Source organism: Vitis riparia, chromosome 14, assembly GCF_004353265.1.
Source record: "Vitis riparia cultivar Riparia Gloire de Montpellier isolate 1030 chromosome 14, EGFV_Vit.rip_1.0, whole genome shotgun sequence".
Classification (NCBI taxonomy): domain Eukaryota; kingdom Viridiplantae; phylum Streptophyta; class Magnoliopsida; order Vitales; family Vitaceae; genus Vitis; species Vitis riparia.
This window is the reverse complement of record NC_048444.1, coordinates 26,736,964-26,754,789: the sequence shown is the minus strand read 5'-3', so window position 1 is coordinate 26,754,789 and position 17,826 is coordinate 26,736,964. Positions and strand designations below refer to the sequence as shown.

The following is a 17,826-nucleotide window of genomic DNA, read 5'->3' as shown; positions in this document are numbered from 1 at the left end:
CTCAATCAAATCAGTAACAACTTTTTCTCCTTGCCACAAGTTTAACTAATATATGCCATTTCTTCTAATTAATACTTGTCCTTGCGACAACGTAAAAGTCAAAGGAGACAATCAGACTAGCAATTCACAAAATATGTATTATAGCATAATGAGCTCCATGTGTAGCTAAATTCAAACTGCACTACAACCACTGGAAATTAAGAAGAGAAGTATAAAGAACATGTGCTATCATAAAGGTTATGAGAATCAAGAGGGTATTCTGAATCCACACAAGGTGGAGCTACTCCCCAACAAGTAAGGAAACAGTTAAGGACATGTTCTAATGCATGGGAAAAGTCACTAACAATCTTGGCTACTGTGCTTATGCTGTTTATTACAAAATTCATCACTAGTGACACAATAACCAAGTTAAAAGTTTTATGGAAGTAGATCCAGTAATACCTACCCTTTCTGTCCAGGTCCATCAACAATCTCAAGTTTTACAATACTTTGTTGCAAATGCATGCTCAATAATAAATATGATAAACAGATGAAGATGAGTAGAAGCTCTATAATGGAAGAAAGAAATAACTTCTGAGAAAGGATACCTTTGAAGGCACATACATAACACCATTTGGAGTGAGCAGTATTTGATCTTTTAAATCATGTAAAGCATGCGGATCTGGTGAATATATGCTAACACCAAGTACATCTGCCTTTGAAGGTGCAACTTTTCCAAGGCATGTAGAATAGCAGAGGTTGTATGCAATTATCATAGATGGATAAAGAGACTGAAAATCCAAAACCACTACTGGATCGGCATAAAAACCAGATTCTGGCTCCATTACAAGAGGCAGGCACTCCATAGCAGGTTGAGTAGCAACCTAGTTAAGAATAAAGATGAGGCTTTCTCAGCATTTCAAAGTTCAAAAGGATCAAATTGAGCATAATGAAAGAAAGTGCAGGTGACTGATAAACAGAAGTACGCAAAGTCAGTTCTGCTTTCAAATGCCACAAAGGGAACAAACATCTAGATGACCAAATAACAAAATCTCAAGAAAAAATAGATTAATTATATGTTGATTGAGAATAGAGCAGAAAAAGATGTGTATAATGATTGATGATATGCCAATTACATTGCTCCAGGAAAAGACTGAGTTTAAATATCATGGGGCATTTGGGCATGCCATAGAGATAATACCATTTCAAATTGTTTCCAATAGCGATGCAGGATATGAAAAGGAAAGAAAATAATTAGGGATGGATGACTAATATCACACTAGTTGAACTCGAGGAATCACTCCTAGAAACCTTAAGCTTCACACTCAGGTCCTGGTTGCATCAAGTAGGCACTCAAGACACAAATCCAACAGTTAGAATGCAGTGAGTGAAAGCAACGGTCAATAACATCATCTCATGCATAAAATGGATTATAGAGTGAAAATATATAAAAAGATGAAAAAAAAAAAAAAAAACACATGCTGTTAGTATTTAAAAGGAGAGGCCATCAGCAGAAACCTGTTGGGGCCCAGGAGAAATCGCAAGGAAGTTCTGAGTATGTGCCAGTCTTAGAAACATTGATTCAACACGGTACTGCGAACCTCGGGAGAGAACAGAAAAAAAATCAATTCCAAACACACGAGCAAGCTCCGATGTCCGGTTTATCTGCACAGACACATACATAAAGGGAAGTTGAAATACAATAAATAAAAGACATCAGCTGATAGATACTTTTTCTTATCATAGATGGATCTACATGTAGGAGATATATTTTTCCTTTTTGAACAGAATATCATCAGATGTGTCATTTCCTTTAACTAAAAATTAGTAATATAAACATATATGATTTATGGCAAGCCTCAGAAACTAAAAGAAGTAAAAAAGGAGAAAACAAAGGATAGAGAATCCCATAATCATTCCCCAAGATAAGTGCAAATAACTTCTCTGAATAAGCAAGAACTGACAAGTTGGCAAACTAATACTTATGAAGATGAATATATTTTGTTGAGGCAAGTCTCAGATTTTTCCCATTCCAAGACCATCATATTGTTGTTGCTATGAAAATATGAGACATTGATATCAATTATAAGATAGCAGATATAACATAAAACATGGAAATTTTGGATAGAGATTTCAAAAAACATTTATTGACACTGCAAGATATATGAAGATATCAACTGAGACATAATACCAACATAAATTTTAGACCATCATCTTACTTGTGCTTTGGCAACCAAGAAATATAAGATTTCATTATAGTAAACATTCTATTTAAAATATCCACCATCAAATTAAATAGAAATGAGGATACACAAAGCCCCTAGCAATTCCAATCATGCATGCCAAATTATTATAATCAGATAGGACAAATCTCATGCTTGTGTCAAAAGAATTTACTAACTTATTCATTCTTTTGCATGTTAAAAAGAAATGGAAGTAAAATGAATTCCAAGTTAAAACCATTGTTGCATGGAGGAACCAAAAAATAGAGAGAAAAAGGAAGAAGAAGAAAAAGAAGAAAACCACCAGCAAATCAAGAATGGGGCATGAATAGACCTAAGTGCACATTCCAATTCAAATCATCATTAACTTACCATGTCAAGTTGGTTCATTATCTCAAAATTCAGCTTTGCTCTCCGTATGACATATTCAATACTACGATATCTTGCCCTTCCAGGACCACTTGAAAACCACTTAGTCAATACTCTATTACGAATTGATGGAATTTTTTGCCTCAAAACAGCTTCTGCTACAGATTCAGCAGTGTACATATTAAGTTTAATTTCACCACGCATCAGTCGCCAAACATTAAGGACAATTCTACCACCGACATGGACACCACTTGCATGAGTCCGACCCCATTCATCCTCAATAATTGCCTCTTCAAGTAAAACCGAATCATCAACCAAATTTTCAGGAAGCATTTCATCAGCTACTCTTTTCTCAGGAATTTCAAAATTTCTAGAAGCTGTCTTGGTTTCAGATGGTGTCCTAGATATTTTATTAAGTAAACCTATACCAAGATGTGAAGCCCTTTCAGCCAAGAAACCAAGGGAACCACCTTGAATATCCCAGCCAATCAAAATATCTGGATCAAATGAACATATAATATTAATAAAGTTGTCAAATAAGAATTTCTCTTCAGAGGAAACCAACACCTTGCAACCAGATATTCCGTCAAGTTTTCTGCAAACAGAAGGAGCTAAGCATGAGATGCAAAGAAGATGATCATTCATTCCATTACCAATAGAATGAATCAAAGTATAATAACGATTAGTGGATGAAACAGAAAAGAGAACCTCATGAATTTTGAAATGCTAAAATTCAAGGTAGTATAGCATGACAAAATCTTGCAAGATACATTTTGAGGAAACAAAAGAATATAATAAAAAGTGCAATTAGTTTGTTTCTCCAAGAAAACAATAGGACACCTTCAGCTAAAAAAAGAAAAGGATTTAACTAATGAGGTAGATCCAAAGGTGATGTTACTGTTTAAGGTAAATCAAACATACAAATTATGTGCCTGGGCTTAAGCAGGACTTTTAAAATCCTAGTCAGGTTTGGGACAATTTCAGATTTGAGCAACTATTCTGAGTCCACTTAAAGGACTAATTGAACAATGCACATATTATTATGACAGACTAAGCACATTGTATTTAAGGGCCACTACATTAGAAAAATACACCATGATTAAGAGATACTGTTCCATGTAAAATTGGATGCTCAGTTAAGTGATTTGAATGCACTTATTATTACCCAAATTCAGATAAGGAACTTGAAGCAGGGGTACAAGCACAACACTCGGGCTTTAGATCTGTTATATTTTCAACAGGCTCGAACTGAAATCAAAATGGAATATATCTAAAGACAGGCCTGCAAATGACTGGAAAGAACTTCCCTGGCTGAAAGACTGCATCCAAATCCAACTGAAAAATATCATACTCATCCAGAAAGGGATTCCCTGATATAAATTTAGAGAACAACAAAAAGAAAGAGCAGATTTGTGGTCTGAGCATTAACAGGATGAGCAAAATGTGAAGTGGACACCATATGGAAACTGAACTTAAATCATATATCTAAATACTGTTTTATTTTTACTTTTGATTAGAATGATGAAAAATCCATCCAAGAAGTACACAATCCTATGTCGACTCTTGCTACAATTCATAGAGGTATAAAATCCCGTACAAAAGAAACCATTTGTCTAGTCTGCATTTTGCTAACACATCTGCCACACAATTGCCCAAGTGAGGAGCCCAAGAGAAGAAACATCCTAATTTTAAGAAATATCAATAATTTGGTGCAACCACCCATCAAACTTCTACGGTTCTCTTTCTTTCTTAGTCGCCCATAATCTGACAAATAGCATAATCTCCGACTACAAGAAAATAGGAGAGACCCAAAGCTTTCACCTATAAAAACCATCCTGAAAGGGTTAGAATCTCTACCTCAATAGAAAAACCCAAAGCAACCCTCCTATCCCCAACTACCTTGAGTTGTTCAAAGAACATCCATCCCTCAATGTTATTTTCACATTACATAGCATGGTACATTCATTAAGAATAGCAACATTATTCATGGTCCTAACTCAGCACTGATCACGTTATTATACATTAAATATATTAAGTGTTTCAAGTCAATTTATCAATTTTTCATCTAGTATAAGCTGAAGGTTAAGGTTGTCTTTGCTTAAGGAATCTGATCTTCCTCTGGAGAATTATTGAAAAATTTATACAGTTTAGTTGTAAAGTGGATGTGATCCTTTCTCTGCCTTGGTAATGATTCCAAGAAGCCTAGTAGACTGGTGCTAGCAGTAACCTTTTATTCTGATAATTGCTATTCAATTTTGTTTAGTTTCTTATTGATATCTGTTCCTAAAGTGATGCTAATCCTCCGACATCCATACCATTGCAAAAACAACCAAGAAGAAAACTAGACATATGAAGCTATAAATCAATCAGTAGATTTGGTGAGTATGTGAATTCTCAATATGAGATTAAAAACACTCATACCTCTGACAAGGTTCAATATTACTTCGACAAAGCACAAAAACTTCAAGAGCAGAATCATCATCTTCCTGAATCACAAGAACAATCACATTGATGGCATCATATCGAGGGTCAGGTCGGAGATCTCCTCTAGATTCTGCTTGAATCTGTCAGTCAGGATTGCATTCAAATCAAACATCAAATTCCAATTCCCAAAATACACAAAACATCATGATAGGTCATACCAATTGCTAACAAGGACTCAAATATTACTTTGACAAATGCCAAGATCCAATAAAGAAATTGATTATTATAGATGTATCAATGTTGAGGAAAATAAAACAAACATTTAAAAAATTTTAATGCCCAAAAATAATTTCAATAGAACAAGTATGTTTTTCATACAAGCACAAGTGAAACACCATCCATATTTAATAGATTATTAGAAGTAATGAAAGCATGAAGCAAGGGTTTCTTTATTGTATCCAATGAGCTCTAATGAACTCATCAATCATCATTTACAAGCAACTTGAATCTATCTCCAAGTCCTGCACAGATCTAGCCACCACAAACTACTTATTTCTATTCTATGTAACCCAGTTACAACTCAAAAATTTAGGAGACCATGTAGGGAGCATCTCTCTTTGTAGAACACATTCTGAGACACACTTTTGCATTTTTGCAAGAATACCAGGCATGATGAATTGATAAGAATGCTATTAGTGCTACCTCTATGCTTAACAATGTTACTTGCTGTCCCCCACCAACACTTGCCGGGTCCCGAAATCCAATTTGACTAAGAGGAGTAGGTTTTGATTTCTCCTCTGGGCCTGAAATCTGAGAGATATCCTGTGAGCAATTAGTGCATTTTTTTACTTTCATAATATTCCCTTTGACCTGTGTTTTTTCTGGCACCTCATCATGAAAAGCATTCTTTTTTGCATTGAGGTTGTCATGAATTTCATGATTCTGTCGATCCAGGACAGGTTTCACATGAGACACAGACCCCACAGGCAAAGGCTCAGCAGAGGTATCTGCAATGAGCACTTAGCAGTTAGTCAAAATATATGATTCCAATCAAAAGCATTGAAATAATTTTATTTTCCAGCGAGGAAGTTTCCATTGATGCAGCTTTTAAGATCTCTCTTGAAGTCACTAGAATTTGACAACCAAAATATAGATAATAATTAATACAAGCTGGAAAAGACAAGATAGCATCATTTATGAGGCCTACTTCATACCTGTGTCATCATGCAACAGCCATCTATGAACACAATCTGCAGATGGAGGTGAAAATACTGGTGTCAACAAGTACAAGAATGAGCCATCATTTTGATAGTGGGTAGGCACACCCATGCCAACTTCTTGGTGATTATTTAAGTCATTATAGCACTTGTTCCAAACTTTTTTCTCTTCCTGGCAGTCCCCCACAAAAAATGGGATGAATTCATCCAGAATTGTGCCTTGAACTGCATGATGAGAAAGATCATAAATGGTTCAAGGATAAACTTGAAAGAAGCATAGTAAATAAGATCAGTGTCAAACATAGAAGAAGAAAAAAGGCATGAAAATGTGAAGCATATGTTCAATAAGATATCAATCCTGTTTAAGTTAGAAAAGATAGCCTAAAAGTGTGTCAATAATCAGAGAAAAATAAATCACTACAAGGAGTTCAATGTAGCAAAGCTTTGCCAATTTGTTGCTAAGACGAGTGCCGCAACATGAATATTAAGCTCGGTGCACCCTTAATGCTCCCCAGTGTGCCTAAGTTCATTATGCAGTAACCAATTCTTTTAGTCAATTAAAACAATAACAATAAACAAATAAACTACACAATTTACAAGTATTAAATACAAGTATAGATAAACAATTTTGAGTATAGCTTCGACAAGTTTTGAGAAGAGAATAGATGAGTAAAAAGGAGAAAGAAAACTTCTCTCTTTGATAAGATTTTAATGTTAACCAATGATGTTTATCATGAAACAAGGCACCGTCACTACAATTGCAATATTTCCTTGAGAGATAAACTAAATGTAATCAGGAAGTGTTTCTTGGGCTTCCAAATCCAACACTATTTTGTTCTATCCCTAAATCATTTCATATATTGGTTGAATACTAATAATGATTTGTCATTACTTCGTTATTGTTTTAAAAACTAATACCTTCTCTCTTTTTGGAATAGTTGTTAGAAATGTAGTAAAACCTCTATAAATAATAATATTGTTAAAATAATAAAATCTTTTAAACCCAACTCGGGCCCGTGTATGTAGAAGATAATAATTTTTTTTAGGAATCCTTAAGACCCAAAGAAAATATAAATTAATAATTGATGAAGTCTATAAAAAAATAGCACACAAAAATTCATAATATAATATTAAGTAACTTTTTACAACTTCTATTTTTCTCAATTCATTTCTCAGAACCATCACATATTTGAAACCTCTTTATTTTCTAAGGTATGAAGTTTTAACACCAAATCTTTTCCTTTTAAGAGTCTTTCTATCTTCTACAATTAATAACCATCTCTTTTTTAGTGTGTCTTAGATTTGTATGTATTAACTTTTGATCACATCCATTGTTTTTGGATTTATAAGTCATACATGTATAAGTATTGTACAATAGAAACATGATAATCTTTCTAAATTAATAAATATTCATTCATTAATAAATTATTAATTTATCGATGAATCAATAACCTTGCTAAGATAATAATTTCTCTTGATCCCAAAAGTATTATTTTATAGGGGTTTTACTGTAGCTTACTAACAGAAAGTTCTTTTCAGTCTTTGATTGTACACCGCAAATTGTTTATAGATGTGTAGTTAGTAAGCAATTGATAGAGAAGTAATAATACCACAAATATTGTGTGATATGAGATATCTCGCATCCTATGGGCAATCCCTTAAGTACATAAGGCAACAAATTGCTTCAACCATGGCCATTGAAAGATTCACCTAGGTTTTTTTTTCCCAACTATGCAATTATGAGCATTAAAAAGCAAAATGATTATATAAATAAGCAAGCTCATATGATAACTCCAATTAGCTTTAGCATTTATACTAACTAGCGAGCTTTTACAATAAACTTGATAAAAAGGAAATAAAATAATCAATTTTTTTTCTTTTTATCAAGAATCAATATACATTTTTCTGACGAAGTTTTTTTCAAATCAAAATGAATTTAGCAACTAGAAAATTTTAATAATCAACCACTTAGCACAAGAAAGACATATGGTTAATGTATACTGTTAAGAGAGAGAGAGAAGAAAACCTTGATTCTCATTCATATTGTGTCTACTTACAATTGAGAAAATATATATATACAAGGCTAGGAGTCCTAACTACCATACATGTGACCTATATTAAAAAGGAAAGATTGTACACTATAAATTCATTATATTCAACACTCCCCCTCAAGCTGGAGCATATACGTCATATGCACCAAGCTTGTTACAAATGTATTTAATCCTAGGACCTCTGAGAGTATAGTGAAGATGTCTGCTAGTTGATCATTTGAATTAACAAAACTTGTAGCAACACATCCTGATGCGATCTTCTCTCTAATGAAGTAACAGTCAACTTCAATATGTTTGGTCCTTTCATGAAAGACTGGATTGGATGCAATATGTAATGCGGTCTGGTTATCATAGATGAGTTTCATCTGTTCATCCTTTCCAAATCTCAACTGTCGAAGAAGATGTTTCAACCATATGAGTTCACATGTTGTCAAAGTCATAGCTCGATACTCAGCTTCAGCACTAGATCTGGCCACTACATTTCTTACTCTTCCAAGATATTAGATTACCTCCAATAAAAACACAGTACCCTGAAGTGGAACGTCTATCTGTGGGTGAGTCAGCCCAATCTGCATCTATATAACCAACAACCTGAGTATGACCTCTGTTCTCGTACAACACACCTTGGCCTGGTGTACTTTTGATATATCGAAGAATGCGGATTACGACATCCCAATGGCTATCACATGGTGACTGTAGGAATTGACTAACAACACTCACAGGAAAAAAAATGTCTGGACGAGTAATGGTGAGATAGTTCAATTTACCTACGAGCCGTCGATATCTCCCAGGGTCTCCTAAAGGCTCCCCTTGTCCTGGTACAAGTTTGACATTCGGATCCATAGGTGTGTCTATCGGTTTACAGTCTAACATACCAGTTTCTTCCAGGATGTCTAAAGCATACTTCCTTTGGGAAAGGACCACACCGGAACTGGATTGAGCTATCTCAATTCCCAAGAAATACTTGAGTTTCCCCAAGTCTTTGGTCTGAAAGTGGGTAAAAAGATGTTGCTTTAGTTTCTGAATACCATCCTGATCACTACCTGTAATGACGATGTCGTCCACATAAACAACCAGATAAATACACTGCCCCAAGGAGTTATGATGATAGAAAACTGAATGGTCTGCTGTACTGCGAAGCATGCCAAACTCTTGAACAATAGAACTAAAACGGCCAAACCATGCTCGAGGAGATTGTTTCAAGCCATATAGAGAACGGCATAACCTGCACACTAAACCAGACTCCCCCTGAGCAACAAAACCAAGAGGTTGCTCCATATAAACTTCCTCAACAAGATCACCATGAAGGAAGGCATTTTTAATATCCAACTGATAAAGAGGCCAAGAACACATAGCAGCCATGGAAAGAAGCAAGCGGACAGAAGCAATCTTGGCAACAGGGGAGAATGTGTCACCATAATCAGAACCATAAACCTGAGTGTAGCCTTTAGCAACTAAGTGGGTCTTAAGGCGATCAACCTGACCATCAAGACCAACCTTAACTGCATAGACCCAACGATAGCCAACTGTAGATTTACCAAAGGGTAAAACAACAAGATCCCAAGTGTCATTAGAGTGCAGAGCATCCATTTCATCCACCATTGCCTGTCGCCAGCCTGGATGGGAAAGAGCTTCACGGGTGCTCTTTGGAAGAGAAACAGAGGATATAGCAGAAACAAAAGTAGAATAGGGTGAAGATAATCGATGATAACTCAAAAAATTATAAATAGGATGAGGATTACAAGTAGAGCGAGTACCTTTCCGAATAGCAATGGGTAAATCATCAGGAGAAGACAGAGCCGGGGTAGGAGAAGCCAAAGGGATAGGAAGTGAGTCAGCAGGTGCCTCAGCGAAAGGGAGAGGAGCAGCGACACGAGGGCAACGATGATAAACCTGAAGTGGTCGAGGAGGCACAACATCAGATGGGGAGACAATGGAAAGGGGCAAGACTTCAGAAACAAGAAGACTCAGAAGTGGTGGAAAAGAATGGTGAGTCCTCAAAGAAAGTGACATCAGCGGAGATAAAGTATCGATGAGTCTCAAGGGAATAACAGCGATAACCCTTCTGAAGTCTGGAATATCCCAAGAAGAGGCACTTCATGGCTTTGGCGGAAAGCTTGTCCTGTCCAGGAGTGAGAATATGAACAAAACAAGTACAACCAAAGACACGAGGAGGAAGGAAATAAAGTGGTTGGTCAGGGAAGAGAAGGAAATGAGGAATCTGATCATGTAAAACAGGAGGGCATACGATTAATCAAAGAACAAGCGGTAAGAACAGTGTCCCCCCAAAAACGAAAAGGAACATTACTATGGAGGAGGATAGTACGAGCTGTCTCAACAAGATGTCGATTCTTGCGTTCAACTACCCCATTTTGTTGAGGAGTATGAGCACAAGAAGACTGATGAAGAATCCCATTATGAGACATAAATGAAGTAAATGGGGCTGAGAAATATTCCCTGGCATTATCACTGCGTAACACACAAATAGAAATATTGAACTGGGTCTGGATTTCAGCATAAAATTTCTGGAAAATAGAGAATAACTCAGCTCGATTTTTCATTAAAAATAACCAAGTACATCGAGAATAGTCATCAATGAAAGTGACAAAATACTGAAATCCTAAAGTAGACGCAGTCCGACAAGGACCCCAAACATCAGTGTGGACAAGCTCAAAAGGAGACTTTGTCCGATTATTCAAACGCTTTGGGAACGAGACACGAGTATGTTTCCTAAGCTGACATGACTCACATGAAAGCGACGACAAAGTGGAAAAACGAGGGACCATCTTCTAGAACTTGGAGAGACTATGGTGGCTTAAACGACTGTGAATGAGGAGAGGAGCATCAGTGGAAATGCAAACTGTAGGAGATGAATCCGAGGTGAGGTGATAGAGGCCTTGAGACTCACGTCCTATGCCAATCATCTTCCCCGTACTCCGGTCCTACAAGGTCACAAATTTATCGGAAAAGGTAATAGAGCAATTAAGAGTACGAGTGATTTTGCTGATGAAAATAAGATTAAAAGGACATTCAGGAGTATAAAGGACAGAAGTGAGAGGTAGAGAAGGCAGAGGAAGGGCCAAACCAATACCTTTAGCTACAGTTTGAGAACCATTAGCTAAGGTAACAGTAGGTAAATCAGAGGTAGTAGTAATAGAGGAGAAAAGATCCTTATTACCAGACAGGTGATCAGAAGCTCCAGAATCTAGAATCCAGGGTCCAAGAGAAGATGTGTGGGTAAGGCAGGCAGAAGCATTACCAGGATGGGCAACAGAGGCAACAGAAGCCTGAGATGCCTGAGGTGCGGAGGAGCTCGGAGGCTGAGGTAGCTGAGAATCAGAGGACTGGGCCACATGGGCAGTGCAAGGAGGCCGTCCATGTAACTGATAGCAACGATCGCGAGTGTGGCCAAATTTTTTGCAATAGGTGCAATGAGGACGTTGGCCTCTACCTCGGTTACCACTGCGTCCTCCTCGAGAGGTAGTGTGAGACACTAACACAGAAGAATCTGAAATGCTATCAGATGGCAAAGTCTGAGTGGACGAGATACGAAGGAGGCAAGCAAACACATCATCCAAGGACGGAACTGATGAACTACCAAGAATTTGATCGCGGACAGGCTCAAGATCCGGACGGAGGCCAATAAGAGTAAGGGCCATGAAGAGCTTATCAAGCTGTGTTTGTTGAGCCCCAACATCAGGAGTAAGAGGCATCACAGTCAAGAACTCCTCCTTAAGAGAGGCAATCTGGCCAATATAAGTAGATAGATCCAAGTCCTGTTGGCTGATATGGACAATAGCAGAAGCCACCTTATAAAGACGCTGGATATCATTCGTGTATAATCCTTTGGCCTGAGTCCAAAATTTAAAACAAGTTTTGTAGGCCCGAAAATGAAAAAGGATCTTGGGATCAACTGATTGCCATAATACACTACATAACTGGGCATCTATCTTTCTCCACTGTTCGCGCTCAACCTCAGGGATATCTGCCTCCTGTGTAACCAAGTGATCCTCATATCCTTGTCCCATAAACCAAAGTTTAACAGAGACAGACCAAGAAAGATAATTTTCACTGCCAACCAATTTCTCCGAAGTAATCATAGGAGATACAGATATGACAGAGGAAAAAATGGAAGTTTTAGTAGCCATATCCACTTATCTGGAGAATGAAGTATATTTGGATCGAAGAGAGCCCTAATACGGCTTCAGATGCGACTGAAGAAGGAAAAACCGAAGAATCGCCCGTGTGAGAGACCAAATGGAAAAGAAAAACAACCGTGGCACCACCGGAAAGGTAGAAGAACACTTCCCAAGGCACGTGCAGGGATTGGGGTTGAGAAAAAATAGCCGGAGGACGCCGGAAAAACTGTTCGGAGGGCCGGCGGAGGCAAAAGAACCCCAAAAGAGGCACGTGCAGGGCTCAGATGGCAGAAACAGGTATGAAGGGTGGCTAGTCGGCGTCAGGCGAGGCTAGAGGAGGAAGCGCGTCGCCGGAAAGTGGCTCACGCGCCCTCACGCGCCGGCGCGTGAGATGCAGTCGCCGGCCGGAAAAACGCGTGTGGTTGGCGCATGGGTGGTTTTCTGGCTCCGGTGCTTTGGGAAAAATTGGAGATCTCCTCCAAGCGCTCCTTGCGGTGTGGGAAAAAGACGTCGTCGGGAAAGTTCGCCGAAAAAGTCGCCGGCGGTGAATGTTTTCTGACGACGATTCGACCGACCGGAAAGCTTTGGGGTCTGGGGAAGGTGACCGGAATCAAACACGGTCACAGGAAGGTTTCCCGAAATTGATGACACGGGGAAACTAGAAAGAATTAGGTTTTCTCCCTTGGCTCTGATACCATGTTAAGAGAGAGAAAGAAGAAAACCTTAATTCTCATTCATATTGTGTCTACTTACAATTGAGAAAATATATATATACAAGGCTAGGAGTCGTAACTACCATACATGTGACCTATATTAAAAAAGAAAGATTGTACACTATAAATTCATTATATTCAACATATACTTTCCCTACAAAATTCATGTTGCGTCACGAATAAAAATATTATTAATTATTGAAGAAAACCAATAAGACCACATGACAACAATTGCAAATAAAATCATTGTGATAAGACAAGAGTGCTATGGATTTTTCTATTATCAGTCTTTGACTTGATTTGGGTGTTTTCGATTTCAGTGAGAAATATCCTCTTCAAATGGAAATTTATGGGGCTAGATAAAAAGAGAAGAATAGTTTGACGCTTGACTTTAATTTGCTTATTTTGGTGTATTTGGAAAGACCGCGACCAATTGACTTTCAATGATAAGAGCTCTCAGATAAAAACATTGAAGGAGCTTTTCATTAAATCACTTTTAGAGTGGTATCATACTTCATTAGAAATGGAGAACCCCTCTACTTTGGATTTCTTAGATGCTCTTTCTTGTAGTAAGCTTGTCTTGTTTTTGTAGGTTAACCTTGTATATGTTTGGTACTTATTTTGGAATGTTTTGTGTATACACATATACATAGTGTGCTGCCTCTTTTTGACAATTCTTAATATAGACTTTTGATGTTTATCAAAGAAAAAAAAAGTTAATTGCAAAGAAAAGAAATGCTTTAATATCTATAGAAAAGAAATGATATCAGACATAAAATAACCAAGAACAAGACCATTTTCCAAGAAATATATACTATATTAAATAATGTTTTCTCTAAGAATCAATCGTATGAATCTTGCCAATCAAGACAACACTATCACAATAGTCCTGAACACAACTCACTTCACTCTCTCCTAAATAAAATTAAATAAATAAGATCACATAAAATTAAACATGAGTGCAAGAAAACTTTTTATTATGTTCTTTAATAGTATGGTAGAAAAAGAACGTTAGTGCCACCCAGAAGAAATTTCATCACACATACCCAAAGCTACTTTAATCAGTCTTATTCCAACTAAATTTCATTTAGAAATCCAAAGCCTCTCCTAAAGTTAAGGCTTTTACATGACTTGTGGCAAGTAAGAGGGCTAATACCAATGATATGCACCAAAAGTGGAGGCCTCTCAAAGCTCTTAATCTGAAGTGGTGATCATGCACAAGGAGAGCAGTGAATTCATTGATCATTTGTTTTTTCATTGCTCAATAGCTTTGGGTTTATGGCATAGACTATTTAGCTTTGTGAGGGTAGATTAGGTACCACCATGTACAATGGTAGAGGTGATGACCATTTCCTTTAAAGGCTTTAGAGATCATGATAAACAAAAGGTTTTATGGGGTATTGCAAGCTTTAGTTTGACTTGTCAAAATGATAGAAAAGAAACACAAGGGTTTTTTAATTTTTTTTTTTTTTTTTTTTTTTTTTTTTGATAGGAAGGGTTTTTTAATATTAGGACAAAGGATGCAGTTTGAGACTTGTTCATCATCAAGTGAAGTAGTAATCAAGTTAACCTTCAATGGATGTTCTTTGGGGACTCCATGACAACTTAGGATTTGCAAAGTTATTAGAGATCATTGAGAGCCCCTCTGGTTGCGAGTTGGAGCTGCCACAACTTATGGCAATGGGAGGGTCCCCGGAAAAGTAAGAATAATGAGTGCTTCGCCTACTTGGTAGATCTATTATAAACTTGCAAGTAAGAGTTTCACCATTAGGGCTCAAGTTGTAGTACTATTAGAGAGCTTTGTGCAAGCAAAAGTTTTGGTTTGTCCAACTTTGTAGTGGAGAGGGATTTTGCTTTTGTTATCTCATGGGTTGCTAAAAAGGAAAGAGGTTCATGGAGTCTTAACCGGTAGCTATGCTAAATATTTGATATCTTTAAAAAGTTAGGATGCTCCATTCGATGGGTTCCTCACTCTGCTAATCAAGTGGCAAACTATCTAGTTAGAAGAGGTGCAAAGTTGTTCGTATCTTTTGTTGGAGATTATTTACTTCCTTAAGTTATATTTAGTAGTTGTCTAACAATGTTAGAGATTATTTCAATTCTATCCTATGGGAATTTTTATTAAGAGAAGGTATAGTTCATCGAAGTTCTTGCATTGATACTCCTCAACAAAATGGGGTAGCCAAGAGAAAGAATAGATACTTGTTAGAAGTTACAATGGCCCTTATGTTCTCCACTCAAGTCCTAAAGAGTTTTTGGGGAGAAACTGTAGTTATTGCAACCTATCTCATCAATAGAATGTCTTCCCATGTCTTGAGTTTCCAAACACCATGCAAAGTCTTTCTCAAATCATGCCCTAGGACACAGCTCATCTCCTCCATTCCACCCAAAGTGTTTGGCTACTCAACCTTTCTTCATGTTCCCCAATAGCATTAGAGTAAGCTTGATCCCAAGCCACTATGTGTATTTTTCTAGGATACTTTCCAAACCAAAAGGGCTATAAGTGTTACTCTCCCGCCACAAAAAAGTTCTACACCTTCATAGATGTGAATTCTTTGAAAATCAGCCCCATAACTCCAAAACCGATATTCAGGGGGAGAATAGAATTTAGGAATACCAATTTTAGGAAACAAAAACCATGATTGAACCTCAAACACTTGAGTTTGTTATAGTTCACAATTCAAATCCTATCTCTCCTGCTCCAAGTCTCCCACTCCAAACAACTAAATTCGTAGACACTAAGTCGAGTACTCCTCTTCACCCAATCCAATCTCAAACTGTCAATAACAGTGAGTTCATTGTCTACTCAAGGAAAAAGAAGTCTCAAGAAGATACGGAGCAACAAACACATCCCAGGCTAGCACATGAAATTGAACCAAATTCAGTCCCAAAAGAGACACATTTGAGTAACATTGATTCTAATCCTAACAAGTCTTGGAAGATGAAGAACTCAATTTGTCAATTGCCAAAAGGAAAGGAGTAAGATCTTGTACAAATCATCTGATTTATAACTTTATCTCCTATAAGAGTTTGTCACCAGGTTATCGAGCTTTTGTTATCAGGCTTACGGATATTCAGATTCTCAATGATATCCATTAAGCTCTACAAATACCTGAATAAAAGACAACCATTGAGGAAGAGATTCGAGCTCTTGAAAAAATGGGACATGGGAGCTTGTTGAACTTCTAGAAGGAAAGAATCCATTTGGGAGTACATGGATCTTCACAATCAAGTACAAAGCAAATGGTAGTGTTGACTTGTTCAAAGCTCGACTGGTTGCTAAGGGATTTTATGCAATCCTATGGAATTGACTACCAAGAAACCTTTGCTCCAGTTGCCAAATTGAATACAATTCATGTTCTGTTGTCATTAGTTGTTAATCGAGATTGGTCTCTTCATCAACTGGACGTCAAGAGAATATTCCTCAATGGTGACTTAGAAGAAGAAGTGTATGTTAAAATTCCTTCTGATCTTTAGACTCAGGCAAACATTAACAAAGTCTGCAGGAAAAAAAAATCTCTATATGGTCTCAAGTAGTCTCTTCAAGCTTGGTTTGATCGTTTTACCAAGGCTGTAAAGAGGTTTAATTACTCTTAGTGTCAGTTTGACCCCACTCTGTTTCTAAAACACACACCTAAGGAAAGATCTGTCATTATCATCATTTATATGGATGGCATAGTCCTAATTAGAGACCGTAAGGAAGAAATAGGCAAACTCAAGAGTTTTCTTACCCATGAGTTCAAAATTAAAGACCTAAGAAATCTCAAATATTTTCTTAAGATGAAAATTGCTAGATCAAAAACGGGTATTGCAATCTCCCAACGTAAGTATGTTCTAAACTTGCTAAAGGAGATTGGGATGCTTGGTTATAAACCTACAAACACACCTATTAACTACATTATTAAATTAGGAACTGTCGAAGGAAGTGCTTTGATGGGTAAAGGGAGATATCAAAGACTTGTGGGGAAAATCATCCATCTCTCTTACACAAGACCAAACATTACTTTTTCAATCAGCGTGGTTAATCAAGTCATTAACAATCCAATTGAGGAACATATGAAAGTTGTGTATCGTATTCTAAGATATCTCAAAATGACTTTAGGAAAAGGACTCTATTTCAAAAGAACATTGAAGAGAAACATTGAGATTTTTTCAGATGAAGACTAGGTTGGTTCCATAACTTACTAAAGATCAACCTCAAGATATTGCACCAATGTATAGAGGAATTTGGTTACTTGGCAAAACAAGAAACAGTTTGTTGTAGCTTGGAGCAACACAAAAACAGAATTTAGAGTTATAGCACATGGAATTTGTGAAGGAATGTGGTTAAAGAGACTTCTAAATGAGCTGAAAATTCCAGTAAAAGATTCTATGAAAATGTTTTGTGATAGTCAAGTTGTCGCAAGTATCGCTGAGAACAAGGTTCATCATGATTAGACAAAGTATGTGGAAATAAATCGCCATTATATCAATGAGAAGATAGAAAAAGGAACAATTTCATTGGTTTACACTCCAACAGCTCTCCAAACAACAAGCATCCTTACCAAGGCACTTTCTATTTCCAACTTGGAAAACTTGAGATCCAAGTTAGGAATGATCAACATTTACAACCTAGTTTGAGGGGGAATGTGGAAATCCGGAATGTACAATTGTATTAACAGCTGTGTTACAGCTACAGTTGTGTTACAGCTGTGTTCTAGTTGTGTCACAGC

The 17,826-nt window shown here is 37.0% G+C and overlaps 1 protein-coding gene across 3 annotated transcripts in view; it reads right to left on the bottom strand.

Moving 5' to 3' along the window:
- LOC117930800 (DNA polymerase zeta catalytic subunit) overlaps positions 1–17,826 on the bottom strand; it is a 37,993-nt gene that overhangs the window by 4,400 nt on the left and 15,767 nt on the right. For all 3 annotated transcript variants that reach the window (XM_034851532.1, XM_034851533.1, XM_034851534.1), the window contains 6 exons: positions 6,209–6,436; positions 5,697–6,001; positions 4,992–5,134; positions 2,574–3,165; positions 1,498–1,644; positions 588–863 (listed from right to left, as the gene is read on the bottom strand). In XM_034851532.1, the coding sequence (XP_034707423.1) occupies positions 588–863; positions 1,498–1,644; positions 2,574–3,165; positions 4,992–5,134; positions 5,697–6,001; positions 6,209–6,436 (1,691 nt within the window). The remainder of the gene's footprint in view (positions 1–587; positions 864–1,497; positions 1,645–2,573; positions 3,166–4,991; positions 5,135–5,696; positions 6,002–6,208; positions 6,437–17,826) is intronic.